The 14624-nt window shown below is 39.2% G+C and overlaps 1 protein-coding gene across 1 annotated transcript in view; it reads right to left on the bottom strand.

Moving 5' to 3' along the window:
• The window catches only part of MROH9 (maestro heat like repeat family member 9), a 127933-nt gene that overhangs the window by 96328 nt on the left and 16981 nt on the right, over window positions 1–14624 (bottom strand). The window contains exon 6 of the mRNA XM_037986217.2: window positions 11583–11687. Within this exon, the coding sequence (XP_037842145.1) occupies window positions 11583–11687 (105 nt within the window). The remainder of the gene's footprint in view (window positions 1–11582; window positions 11688–14624) is intronic.

The raw sequence follows: 14624 nt of genomic DNA on the forward strand, positions 1-14624 counted from the left end.
GGATATTCTGCTTGTATTCTTTTCCACCCGTACAAAGACTGGCCTGGTCCTTCCCCTTTTAGGAGCTCTGTGGCTTTGGAGAGTCTGGGAGCAGACAGTAGCAGCTGCCTCTGCTCTAGGCCCTAGGGAGAAATGCTCTCTTTCCCTGGAAGTTCTTTTCTTTGGGTTTATATTCCAAGGTTTTTTTTCCCCCACTCGATGGCAAGATCTTAAAAACCATCGTTGTGTATGGGCATGAGAAAAAGGAGCAAGTTTTCTCTCTCTACTGGGCATGAGAGAAGAGTAGTACTTCTCACAGCTTAACTCACTGAAGCTGAGCACCACTTACAGGGGACTGGCCTCACAGTCATCTTATATTACAGGTTTTGCCTCAAATGTCCTCCCTGATTATCCCTGCTCAGGAACTTGTTAAATGTGTAGTTCTTAGTGGATGTTTTTGTAAATGAAACTCCTAGTGGTTTCCTTCTCTTCTGTTTGCCAGTTAGGATGTATCTAACTGTATATGTTAGGTGGATGCCTCTAGCAGAGTATGTGTGGTCGTGCCTAAATTGCATTTCCACTTACTGTCACCAACTAAAAAGGCATGTTTAGGGAGTGGGACATGACCCAAGGTAGGCCGAGAGAGGAGTAAGGCAGCGTGGATCATGGAGCACACTGATATATATCCTGCGCAGCCATTCAGAAGCGTGACAACCACAGCTACCCTTCCTCTAAGACAAGACTTTGAGAGCTTTCAATATGATATATCCTGGCTTTATAGAAAATCTACCCAAGTACTAAAAAGAAGCAAATATTTAAAAAATGGAGAAAAGTAGCTTCTCGATATTCACTCCTAAACCTAAGTATTCTTGCTTAGTTTTCTGGCCCTTTTAACTGTGCCCTTTCTTTGTAGATCTGGCCTCTCCAGTCGCTTGTCTGAACAATAATGATAGTTTTAAGTGATAGGTTCCAGAAGCAACCACTTCCATGGTTTTCAGCTGCTTCTTCTGGAAGTTATCCCTGTTTCTATAAACAATGCACCTTCACTTCTAACATCCGTTTGAGACATTGTCTGTCTCAACTCCATTCTTCCACTTCCCCACAATTCTCTCAATAGAGAACATTACTCATCATAGTATATTATTTTTAATTCTTCTACTTTTGTGTTTTACTACTATATTAATACTTTTATTTTTTGTTTCATAGAACAGAAAAACAGAATAGGAATATAACAGGATAAAATGTAATAACAGAATAGGAACATAAGTAGAATCATCCAGAATATAGCCTTTTGTGCCTGGCTTCTTTCACTTAGTGTAATGTTTTCAAGGTTTATGCATGTTGTAGCATGTATACAACTTTATATCTTTTTATGAGTAGATAATATGCCATATGAGTATGTTACATTTTACTTGTTCATTTGCCTGTTGATGGACATTTAGATTGCCCTTTTCAGCTATTGTGAATTTTGCTGCAATGAACACTTTGTATATGTTTTTGTTTGAACAACTGTTAAATTCTTTTAGGTATATACTTAATATTTCTGTGTCAAATGGCAATTCTATGTTTGACTTGTTGGAGAACCACTAAACTGTTCTCTGCACTTTAATTTTTGCACTTTTGAGCTCGTAGCATTTACATTGTGTTCAGTAACTCATTTAAGTTTTTCTGTGCTGGGTTTATAGATTAATTCTAAAAGTTAAAAATCAATAATATGGTCTCACCATGACTAGGTAAAATTACTCAATGTATAGGCCAAGCTCACTTTAGTTATATTTCCTTTTGGCATGTACCTATGTCTTTCTCATCTGTACCCTGCATTATCTCTTTATTTTATTTTTAAAATTATTTTTATTTTTAATTTTTTTGGAGGTGAGGTCTCACTCTGTCACTCAGGCTGGACTGCAGTGGTGTGATCATAGCTCACTGCAGCCTAGAACTCCTGGGCTCAAGAGGTCCTCCCATCTCAGGCTCTCAAAACACTGGGATTATAGGCATGAGCCACAAAGCCCAGCTGTCTCTCTATCGTTAATAGTATTTTTTTCTTTATTTACCTTTGTCTGTCTCTTTTATTTGCAGAGTTTCCCCCAAATTTCACAAAGTGTGATTGCTGCTTAATATTTAAGGATGCAATGCCTGTTGATGGGGTTTTGTGTGTGAGCAAGGCTTGCCACCTGTTGTACTTTGTTTTAGAGCAGCTAGGAGAGGGGCTGGAGTCATGTGTAGTATATCTAGATAGGATGCAAGACTCTTCTCTCAGGGAACTTAACAATGGTTTTTGCAAAAGAAAAATTCTCAACTTCTGTCTGCCAACGTGTGTCAAGAGGAATGCGGGACGACATAGGTTCTTCTGTACAGGCTTTCAATTAATCCTTTGAATTAATGCATATGTTTCCAGCCTGCCTTGACTCCACCCTTATCATTATTTGGCCTTTCATAACTCACCCTCTAGGGTTCTACAGGGAAAACTGCTTTTCTTCCAGCTAACCCCTATCCTAATGCTCATGGTCTCCCACCACTCAGTTCCCCTGCCAGGTTTTATCTTCTAACTCATCTGTCTTCCAGAAATGTGTTGGCATGACTAGCCCACTGAAAACACTTCATTAATTCTCTTTGTTGCTGTGTATTTATACTTTTAAAATATTTTATGACCATCATTTTGTGGGGACTCTGGAGAAGAAGGAGATATATACATGTGGACAAGTTGTTAGATTGAGCTGGAAATCCACCATCCATTTTTAAATGCTGATGTGCCAAAGGGACAAAGCTAGGGAAAAAACATCTCCGTGCGGGGGGGGGGGCGGAGCAAGATGGCCGAATAGGAACAGCTCCAGTCTCCAACTCCCAGCGCGAGCGACACAGAAGACCGGCGATTTCTGCATTTTCAACTGAGGTACTGGGTTCATCTCACTGGGGAGTGCCAGACGATCGGTGCTGGTCAGCTGCTGCAGCCCGACCAGCGAGAGCTGAAGCAGGGCGAGGCATTGCCTCACCTGGAAAGCGCAAGGGGGAAGGGAATCCCTTTTCCTAGCCAGGGGAACTGAGACACACAACACCTGGAAAATCGGGTAACTCCCACCCCAATACTGCGCTTTAAGCAGACAGGCACACCAGGAGATCAAAATCAGGTAACTCCCACCCCAATACTGCGCTTTAAGCAGACAGGCACACCAGGAGATCATATCCCACACCTGGCCGGGAGTGTCCAACACCCACGGAGCCTCCCTCATTGCTAGCACAGCAGTCTGTGATCTACCGGCAAGGCAGCAGCGAGGCTGGGGGAGGGGCGCCCGCCATTGCTGAGGCTTAAGTAGGTAAACAAAGCTGCTGGGAAGCTCGAACTGGGTGGAGCTCACAGCAGCTCAAGGAAACCTGCCTGTCTCTGTAGACTCCACCTCTGGGGACAGGGCACAGTAAATAATAACAAACGCAGCAGCTCTGCAGACGCAAACGACTCTGTCTGACAGCTTTGGAGAGAGCAGTGGATCTCCCAACACGGAGGTTGAGATCTGAGAAGGGACAGACTCCCTGCTCAAGTGGGTCCCTGACCCCTGAGTAGCCTAACTGGGAGACATCCCCCACTAGGGGCAGTCTGACACCCCACACCTCACAGGGTGGAGTACACCCCTGAGAGGAAGATTCCAAAGCAAGAATCAGACAGGTACACTCGCTGTTCAGAAATATTCTATCTTCTGCAGCCTCTGCTGCTGATACCCAGGCAAACAGGGTCTGGAGTGGACCTCAAGCAATCTCCTACAGCTACAACCTACAGCTGAGGATCCTGACTGTTAGAAGGAAAGCTATCAAACAGGAAGGACACCTACACCAAAACCCCATCAGTACATCACCATCATCAAAGACCAGAGGCAGATAAAACCACAAAGATGGGGAAAAAGCAGGGCAGAAAAGCTGGAAATTCAAAAAATAAGAGCGCATCTCCCCCGGCGAAGGAGCGCAGCTCATCGCCAGCAACGGATCAAAGCTGGACGGAGAATGACTTCGACGAGATGAGAGAAGAAGGCTTCAGTCCATCAAATTTCTCAGAGCTAAAGGAGGAATTACGTACCCAGCGCAAAGAAACTAAAAATCTTGAAAAAAAAGTGGAAGAATTGATGGCTAGAGTAATTAATGCAGAGAAGCTCACAAACGAAATGAAAGAGACGAAAACCATGGCACGAGAAATACGTGACAAATGCACAAGCTTCAGTAACCGTCTTGATCAACTGGAAGAAAGAATGTCAGCTATGGAGGATCAAATGAATGAAATGAAGCGAGAAGAGAAACCAAAAGAAAAAAGAAGAAAAAGAAATGAACAAAGCCTGCAAGAAGTATGGGATTATGTAAAAAGACCAAATCTACGTCTGATTGGGGTGCCTGAAAGTGAGGGGGAAAATGGAACCAAGTTGGAAAACACTCTTCAGGATATCATCCAGGAGAACTTCCCCAACCTAGTAGGGCAGGCCAACATTCAAATCCAGGAAATACAGAGAACGCCACAAAGATACTCCTCGAGAAGAGCAACTCCAAGACACATAATTGCCAGATTCACCAAAGTTGAAATGAAGGAAAAAATCTTAAGGGCAGCCAGAGAGAAAGGTCGGGTTACCCACAAAGGGAAGCCCATCAGACTAACAGCAGATCTCTCGGCAGAAACTCTTCAAGCCAGAAGAGAGTGGGGGCCAATATTCAACATTCTTAAAGAAAAGAATTTTAAACCCAGAATTTTATATCCAGCCAAACTAAGTTTCATAAGTGAAGGAGAAATAAAATCCTTTACAGATAAGCAAATGCTTAGAGATTTTGTCACCACTAGGCCTGCCTTACAAGAGACCCTGAAGGAAGCACTAAACATGGAAAGGAACAACCGGTACCAGCCATTGCAAAAACATGCCAAAATGTAAAGACCATCAAGGCTAGGAAGAAACTGCATCAACTAACGAGCAAAATAACCAGTTAATATCATAATGGCAGGATCAAGTTCACACATAACAATCTTAACCTTAAATGTAAATGGACTAAATGCTCCAATTAAAAGACACAGACTGGCAAACTGGATAAAGAGTCAAGACCCATCAGTCTGCTGTATTCAGGAGACCCATCTCACATGCAGAGACATACATAGGCTCAAAATAAAGGGATGGAGGAAGATTTACCAAGCAAATGGAGAACACAAAAAAGCGGGGGTTGCAATACTAGTCTCTGATAAAACAGACTTTAAACCATCAAAGATCAAAAGAGACACAGAAGGCCATTACATAATGGTAAAGGGATCAATTCAACAGGAAGAGCTAACTATCCTAAATATATATGCACCCAATACAGGAGCACCCAGATTCATAAAGCAAGTCCTTAAAGACTTACAAAGAGACTTAGACTCCCATACAATAATAATGGGAGACTTCAACACTCCACTGTCAACATTAGACAGATCAACGAGACAGAAAGTTAACAAGGATATCCAGGAATTGAACTCATCTCTGCAGCAAGCAGACCTAATAGACATCTATAGAACTCTCCACCCCAAATCAACAGAATATACATTCTTCTCAGCACCACATCGTACTTACTCCAAAATTGACCACGTAATCGGAAGTAAAGCACTCCTCAGCAAATGTACAAGAACAGAAATTATAACAAACTGTCTCTCAGACCACAGTGCAATCAAATTAGAACTCAGGACTAAGAAACTCAATCAAAACCGCTCAACTACATGGAAACTGAACAACCTGCTCCTGAATGACTACTGGGTACATAACGAAATGAAGGCAGAAATAAAGATGTTCTTTGAAACCAATGAGAACAAAGATACAACATACCAGAATCTCTGGGACACATTTAAAGCAGTGTGTAGAGGGAAATTTATAGCACTAAATGCCCACAAGAGAAAGCAGGAAAGATCTAAAATTGACACTCTAACATCGCAATTAAAAGAACTAGAGAAGCAAGAGCAAACACATTCGAAAGCTAGCAGAAGGCAAGAAATAACTAAGATCAGAGCAGAACTGAAGGAGATAGAGACACAAAAAACCCTCCAAAAAATCAATGAATCCAGGAGTTGGTTTTTTGAAAAGATCAACAAAATTGACAGACCACTAGCAAGACTAATAAAGAAGAAAAGAGAGAAGAATCAAATCGACGCAATTAAAAATGATAAAGGGGATATCACCACCGACCCCACAGAAATACAAACTACCATCAGAGAATACTATAAACACCTCTACGCAAATAAACTGGAAAATCTAGAAGAAATGGATAATTTCCTGGACACTTACACTCTTCCAAGACTAAACCAGGAAGAAGTTGAATCCCTGAATAGACCAATAGTAGGCTCTGAAATTGAGGCAATAATTAATAGCCTACCAACCAAAAAAAGTCCAGGACCAGATGGATTCACAGCTGAATTCTACCAGAGGTACAAGGAGGAGCTGGTACCATTCCTTCTAAAACTATTCCAATCAATAGAAAAAGAGGGAATCCTCCCTAACTCATTTTATGAGGCCAACATCATCCTGATACCAAAGCCTGGCAGAGACACAACAAAAAAAAGAGAATTTTAGACCAATATCCCTGATGAACATCGATGCAAAAATCCTCAATAAAATACTGGCAAACCGGATTCAGCAGCACATCAAAAAGCTTATCCACCATGATCAAGCGGGCTTCATCCCTGGGATGCAAGGCTGGTTCAACATTCACAAATCAATAAACATAATCCAGCATATAAACAGAACCAAAGACAAGAACCACATCATTATCTCAATAGATGCAGAAAAGGCTTTTGACAAAATTCAACAGCCCTTCATGCTAAAAACGCTCAATAAATTCGGTATTGATGGAACGTACCTCAAAATCATAAGAGCTATTTATGACAAACCCACAGCCAATATCATACTGAATGGGCAAAAACTGGAAAAATTCCCTTTGAAAACTGGCACAAGACAGGGATGCCCTCTCTCACCACTCCTATTCAACATAGTGTTGGAAGTTCTGGCTAGGGCAATCAGGCAAGAGAAAGAAATCAAGGGGATTCAGTTAGGAAAAGAAGAAGTCAAATTGTCCCTGTTTGCAGACGACATGATTGTATATTTAGAAAACCCCATTGTCTCAGCCCAAAATCTCCTTAAGCTGATCAGCAACTTCAGCAAAGTCTCAGGATACAAAATTAATGTGCAAAAATCACAAGCATTCTTATACACCAGTGACAGTCAAACAGAGAGCCAAATCAGGAATGAACTTCCATTCACAATTGCTTCAAAGAGAATAAAATACCTAGGAATCCAACTTACAAGGGATGCAAAGGACCTCTTCAAGGAGAACTACAAACCACTGCTCAGTGAAATAAAAGAGGACACAAACAAATGGAAGAACATACCATGCTCATGGATAGGAAGAATCAATATCGTGAAAATGGCCATACTGCCCAAGGTCATTTATAGATTCAATGCCATCCCCATCAAGCTACCAATGAGCTTCTTCACAGAATTGGAAAAAACTGCTTTAAAGTTCATATGGAACCAAAAAAGAGCCCGCATCTCCAAGACAATCCTAAGTCAAAAGAACAAAGCTGGAGGCATCACGCTACCTGACTTCAAACTATACTACAAGGCTACAGTAACCAAAACAGCATGGTACTGGTACCAAAACAGAGATATAGACCAATGGAACAGAACAGAGTCCTCAGAAATAATACCACACATCTACAGCCATCTGATCTTTGACAAACCTGAGAGAAACAAGAAATGGGGAAAGGAGTCCCTATTTAATAAATGGTGCTGGGAAAACTGGCTAGCCATAAGTAGAAAGCTGAAACTGGATCCTTTCCTTACTCCTTATACGAAAATTAATTCAAGATGGATTAGAGACTTAAATGTTAGACCTAATACCATAAAAATCCTAGAGGAAAACCTAGGTAGTACCATTCAGGACATAGGCATGGGCAAAGACTTCATGTCTAAAACACCAAAAGCAACGGCAGCAAAAGCCAAAATTGACAAATGGGATCTCATCAAACTAAAGAGCTTCTGCACAGCAAAAGAAACTACCATCAGAGTGAACAGGCAACCTACAGAATGGGAGAAAATTTTTGCAATCTACTCATCTGACAAAGGGCTAATATCCAGAACCTACAAAGAACTCAAACAAATTTACAAGAAAAAAACAAACAACCCCATCCAAAAGTGGGCAAAGGATATGAACAGACATTTCTCAAAAGAAGACATTCATACAGCCAACAGACACATGAAAAAATGCTCATCATCACTGGCCATCAGAGAAATGCAAATCAAAACCACAATGAGATACCATCTCACACCAGTTAGAATGGCGATCATTAAAAAGTCAGGAAACAACAGGTGCTGGAGAGGATGTGGAGAAATAGGAACACTTTTACACTGTTGGTGGGAGTGTAAACTAGTTCAACCATTATGGAAAACAGTATGGCGATTCCTCAAGGATCTAGAACTAGATGTACCATATGACCCAGCCATCCCATTACTGGGTATATACCCAAAGGATTATAAATTATGCTGCTATAAGGACACATGCACACGTATGTTTATTGCAGCACTATTCACAATAGCAAAGACTTGGAATCAACCCAAATGTCCATCAGTGACAGAGTGGATTAAGAAAATGTGGCACATATACACCATGGAATACTATGCAGCCATAAAAAAGGATGAGTTTGTGTCCTTTGTAGGGACATGGATGCAGCTGGAAACCATCATTCTTAGCAAACTATCACAAGAACAGAAAACCAAACACCGCATGTTCTCACTCGTAGGTGGGAACTGAACAATGAGATCACTTGGACTCGGGAAGGGGAACATCACACACCGGGGCCTATCATGGGGAGGGGGGAGGGGGGAGGGATTGCATTGGGAGTTATACCTGATGTAAATGACGAGTTGATGGGTGCAGCACACCAACATGGCACAAGTATACATATGTAGCAAACCTGCACGTTGTGCACATGTACCCTACAACTTGAAGTTTAATAATAATAAATAAATTAAAAAAAAAAAACAAACAAAAACATCTCCGTGCTATAAGCTGACATGCTTAACTCACATTTCTTTGCCTGTTGAAAGTTGAATCATTTAATTGAAGGAACATGTGCTTTGAGTATAGGAGTTTCTCTATCCTGATGGGCACATGGGTCATGTGAGACAAATCATCACTTTAAAAATGTTTATGACAAGATAAAAATGATAGAATTGTTCAATAGGACAAGAATCTCTGACACTCTGGAGGACCTAGGCTAGGGTTATTATGAAGAAAATAGTCTATCCAATGTAGGAACAGTACCAGACAACAAATGAGGTGGATGCACTTAGAGAAGGGTAGAACAAATATTCATTGATGATCTACAATGTGTCAGATACAGACTATGCACAGACTAGGGCTGTGGGAATCTCAGATTTTAATTTATCAACAATGTGTTTTGATTTTTTTGTTTTGTATATTTGCCTCCCCAATTAATTTCACTGGCTTAATCATCTTTACAAGACATTATTTTAAAGAGAAAGAGAACTTAGTGAAGTTTTATGCTTCCCTGATTGTGATGAGCTGGTTGATTCTAGCTCTAGTTTCAATGTCCAGGAAAATGCGGAAGTACTTCCACCTGGTGGCACTTAGTGAACATTGCAGAACTCCATCGGTTTTCTCAAACAAATCTGAGTTATAGCTAGGAACTCTCAACTAACAATTTATGAGAACTTTCTGCTTCACATGTGAATTTACATATTTATTCCTTTGCAGTTGAAGGATGGGATGTATGCAAAGGAGAATGAACTCTACTACAGTAATGGAAAGAGGTGATAGAAGATGAAACTCCAAAATGTCTATCTGCTACTTGAGTGGAATTCACTAGAATATATCAAATGCAGAGAGAAACATGTGACTAGGCTCTAGTCAAACAATTGTCACCAAATACTTGCTGAGTATATAACACATTTTAGGAACTGCGCAGAAAACAGTCTTGAGTGGTGAGATACACTTACTGTCAAGCTTCACTTGCAAAATTTTCAGTGGTGAACCTTCTGGACACCAAATGTATAACTCAAGCTATTTTAGAAATTAGAGAAAGGCTGCCTTCCCAGGTCAGAGAATCAGAAGATTGAAATAAGCCACTCACTCTCATTTTTTGGACACTGAAATAGGGAATCAGCATGATACAAAGAACATTCTGGACTGTATCCCCCGTCTAAGTAAATTGTATTATGTTCCAAAGCTGAGTTTAAACAAAATAGTAAAAATTCAAATGTTTTACAAAGCTCGTCTAGATTCTTCATCTCAATAAATCTGGGGACTGCCTGTACAAGCAGTAGAAAATGGATAAAGATAACATCACGAATGCATGTTTCTCACCCTCTTTACTTTTATCTCCTCCTGAAGTGATTCCAGCAATCAGATAAGTAATTAGCAGAGTATGTTTAAAAATCGCTGTAAAGGATAGGTTGGGAAACAGAGGCTGAATATACAGTATCCACAAAAGAGAAATATTCATAGGTAGTATGACGTTTTTTAGAAGGCAGGCCATGATGGCATTCAAAGTATAGACAAACTCAGTAAATATTGGTGATTATGACATACCTATTTGTTCTCCATCTGAAATGCAAAAATTAAAGTCTGATTATATCCCAGTATTTGTGAAGGTGTGGGGAAATGGGCAGTTTAATATTTATAAGAATGCAAATTGGTGGACAATTTTGTGTTACTAAACTTTAACCTATCATATTTCTTTATCTGACCATCACTTTTCTAAGCCTTTCCAGGTACACACTCATGTACTTGCACAAAGATGCCCATTTTGTATTGTTTGAAGCAGAAAAAATTAAATGATACTTTAATGTCCATCAACTGAAAAATAGCTAAATGGATCATAATATGTTAAAACTATGGGCTATAAACTGTATTTAAAATAATAAAATGAATCTACATATGTTGACATGAAAATATCTGTAGGATGTATTGTTTCAGTGAAAAAAGCAAATTGTAGAACCATATGTAAATATAACTTTAGTAAAGAAACAATAAGTAATAAAGCTATGTATTTCAGTGTGTGTTTTATATGTGGGTATGCACATTGAAAGTGGTTTGGTAGGACACACATCATGCTGACATGGCTAAGGACAGGGTTGGTGTGGAGAGGATAGTAAAGGGAGACTTATGCTCTACCTCTAGCATGTTTCACAATGAAAGAACTTGAGGATTACTTGTATAAATTTAAAATAAATAAATAAATAACAGCTTTCAAATTATTTTAGGAAGTAATACATAAGAAGACAGGTAAGGTTGGAAGAATTTTAAAAATTACAAATTGTGGTCTACAGAGGAAATTTCAGAGTCAGCAAGAATCTGGTTTTAACACCTTCATGTTCTTTGCATAAAGCATGATGCGTCTTAATCAATTGTTTGAGAAACTGTTCTGATTGACAAAAAGTCATGTAGGATATTGACTCCTTTTCTGACATCCCAACCAACCTACCAGTACAATAATACCAAGGACCTGTCAAGTACTGTTAGGACCCAAGACACGGAAAGCAGCACTGTAGAAATGCAGTCTTCAGAATCAGGTGGCATTGTTCTACTCTGTGACTTACATATTTTCTGACTTTCCTGACTGTAAATCTTAACACCTTGTTGATGATCACCAAGATTCTCTCTTGCAGATATGAGCTATCTTTACTCATCCACACGAGCATTTCCTGTTGGAAACACAAAGTCATCCTTGAACCATGCAATTTCCATTTTCCAAGAACCTTTCCTCTATTCTCCAACTTCACCAATTCAGGCATTCCTACAGTCTCCTGGTTATTTCACACTTAACCTACATTTATCTCAAAAACCCAGACAATAAGCATCTAGTATACTACTTCATCTACTATAGAAACTGTTTCTGGGTTTTATTTTATTTTATTGTATTCAACAAGTATTTACTAATATCCACTATAGTAGTCACTTTGTTAGCACCATGAATGGTTCAGCACGAGGCTATGATATGATTATCAGCTGCTTTGCCTCCTCTTTTTCTTTCAAAGTATGTCTTCTCCCTTTTATTTTTAAATGACAAGTTGCATTTCAGATTTAAAAGACATTCCAGAATTCCTCTGCCAATTCACCACTCAAATATTCTGGCTTATGGTTAGAGAGTACATTACTGGAGGCAGGTTTGTTAGAAAGTTCTTGCAAATTTTGATTCAAATCTGTCTTAGCTGCACCTTCTAGCTGTTCTTAATCCTCAGAGGGATTAATTCTTCCCTTGAGAAGGGAAGAATACTGCATATGCCTCATATACTAACCGCCATTAATAGTTTTCTTTAAGGCAATCTGTCAGGGTCTACCATATTTATGTCAATGGTTGGCCAAACCTCTTCACCTGCTCTTGCTCCCATTGTGAAAAATGTTTGAAGTCTATTTCCTAAGGTGAAAGAGTTTCTAAATCTCAGCGAGGTCAGCCTCTGCCTTGGCCTTTTCAGGAGTGAGGTTTCAGCCCTTTTTGAGAATCAGGGAAGATTTTAGGCAAGGTAAGTATAAGAACAAAGTGGTTAAGTAACAGGTTCCCAAGATAGAGGGGCTTCTCCACACATTAACATTATATATATTATTGCTCCTTTCTCTGTTTTCATTTTTTTTTATCACAAAATGGAAGAAATTACAGTAACCCCCTCATGAGATTATGTTAAGGATTATATAACTCACATATTCAATTTAGTGTCTGACATGGAGTCAATGCTTAACTCAATAAATGGAAACTATTGATAATGTCATGGGGTGAATAAAAGAGCATGCACGGGCACGGAAGGGGAGGATTCATAATCACCGTGAAGGGTCGTGAGGATAACAACATTTTTTAACTTTTATTTTAAGTTCAGGGGTACATGTGCAGGTTTTTATATAGATAAACTTGTGGTATTAGCCTAGTACCCACTAATTATTTTTCCTGATTCTCTCCCTATTCCCAACCTCCACCTTTTATTACACCCCAGTATCTGTTGTTCCCCAATAAGTGTCCATGTTTTCTCATCACTCAGCTCTCACTAATAAGTGAGAACATGCAGTATTTGGTTTTCTGTTTCTGTGTTAGTTTGTCAAGGATAATGGCTTCCAGCTCCATCCAAATTCCTGCAAATCACATAATCTCATTCTTTTGTATGGCTGCATAGTATCCCATGGTGTATGTGTACTACAGTTTCTTTGTCCAGTCTACCATTGGTGGTTATTTAGGTTGATTCCATGTCTTTGCTATTGTGAATAGTGTTGCAACATGTGTGCATATGTCTTTATGACAGAACAATTTATATTCCTCTGGATATATCATATCCAGTAATGGAATTGCTGCGTCAAATGGTATTTCTATTTTTAGGTCTTTGAGGAATCACCATGCTGTTTTGTACAATGGTTGTACTAATTTACACTCCCATCAACAGTGTATAAGCATTTATTTTTCTTCACAACCCCGCCAGCATCTGCTGTTTTTTGACTTTTTATGGATAGCCATTCTGACTGGTGTTAGTTGATATCTCATTGTGGTTTTGATTTGCATTTCTTTAATGATCAATGAGGTTGAGCTTTTTTTTCATATTCTTGTTGGCCACATGTATGTCTTCTTTTGAAAAGTGTCTGTTCATGTCCTTTGCCCACTTTGTAATGGAGTTTTTTTTTTTTTTCTTGTAAATTTAAGTTCCTTTTAGATGCTGGATATTAGACCTTTGTCAGATGCATAGTTTGCAAAAAATTTCTCCCATTCTGTAGGTTGTCTGTTTACTCTCTTGATAGTTTCTTACAATGGGCAAAACTCTTCAGTTTAATTAGATCCCATTTGTCAATTTTTGCTTTTGTTGCACTACTTTTGGTGCCTTTTTCATGAAATTTTTGCTTGTTCCTATGTCCAGAATGGTATTGCATAGGTTGTCTTCTAGGATTTTTATAGTTTTGGGGTTTACATTTAAGTCTTTAATCCATCTTGAGTTAATTTTTGTATATGGTGTAAGGAAAGGGTCCAATATCAATCTTCTGCATATGGCTAGCTAGTGGACAACATTTTTTAAATGAATAATTAAAAAAAACAGTTGGCTCAAATTAGGCACAAATTAGCCTAATACATTTTATTTTTCTTCAAATTCCTTTTTGTCCTCATAAATACCAATACTGCTTCTTTACTTTATGTGTGTATTTATGATTTATACAGCTCATAGATGCTCCCAGTAGGATAAATTGATCTGTTTTTCCAGTACTTCTACACAGTTGGCCTCTGATGCCAACATGTTAGGAATGCAAAATTGAAGACCATAAGACATGCAGTGCAGTATTCTGTCTCTGGTTTAGACATTAAAAAATTAAGTTGTGAAAAATAGGTTTTGAACTGTCATTAGGCCTTCTTTAGGTACAGTAGTATCCATGAAGATAGAATGCTCAGCATTTTCTTTAGTACCTGAGTTGAAGAAGAAGCAGCATGCATACAGACATACACAGCATGGTTTCATAGCTATGTGAACTTGAGGGTAGTTTAGGCTAACACTGCTCTCTAATACTACTCTCTGCTACTTCAAATTGTGTTCACCCATATAGCACCACATGAGACCCGGTTTCTGAAGTGCCTGTTGATGCTGTCCTTCCCAAATTAAATTCCTAAAAGTGTGCCT

Source organism: Chlorocebus sabaeus, chromosome 25 (assembly GCF_047675955.1).
Source record: "Chlorocebus sabaeus isolate Y175 chromosome 25, mChlSab1.0.hap1, whole genome shotgun sequence".
In the NCBI taxonomy this organism is placed as follows: domain Eukaryota; kingdom Metazoa; phylum Chordata; class Mammalia; order Primates; family Cercopithecidae; genus Chlorocebus; species Chlorocebus sabaeus.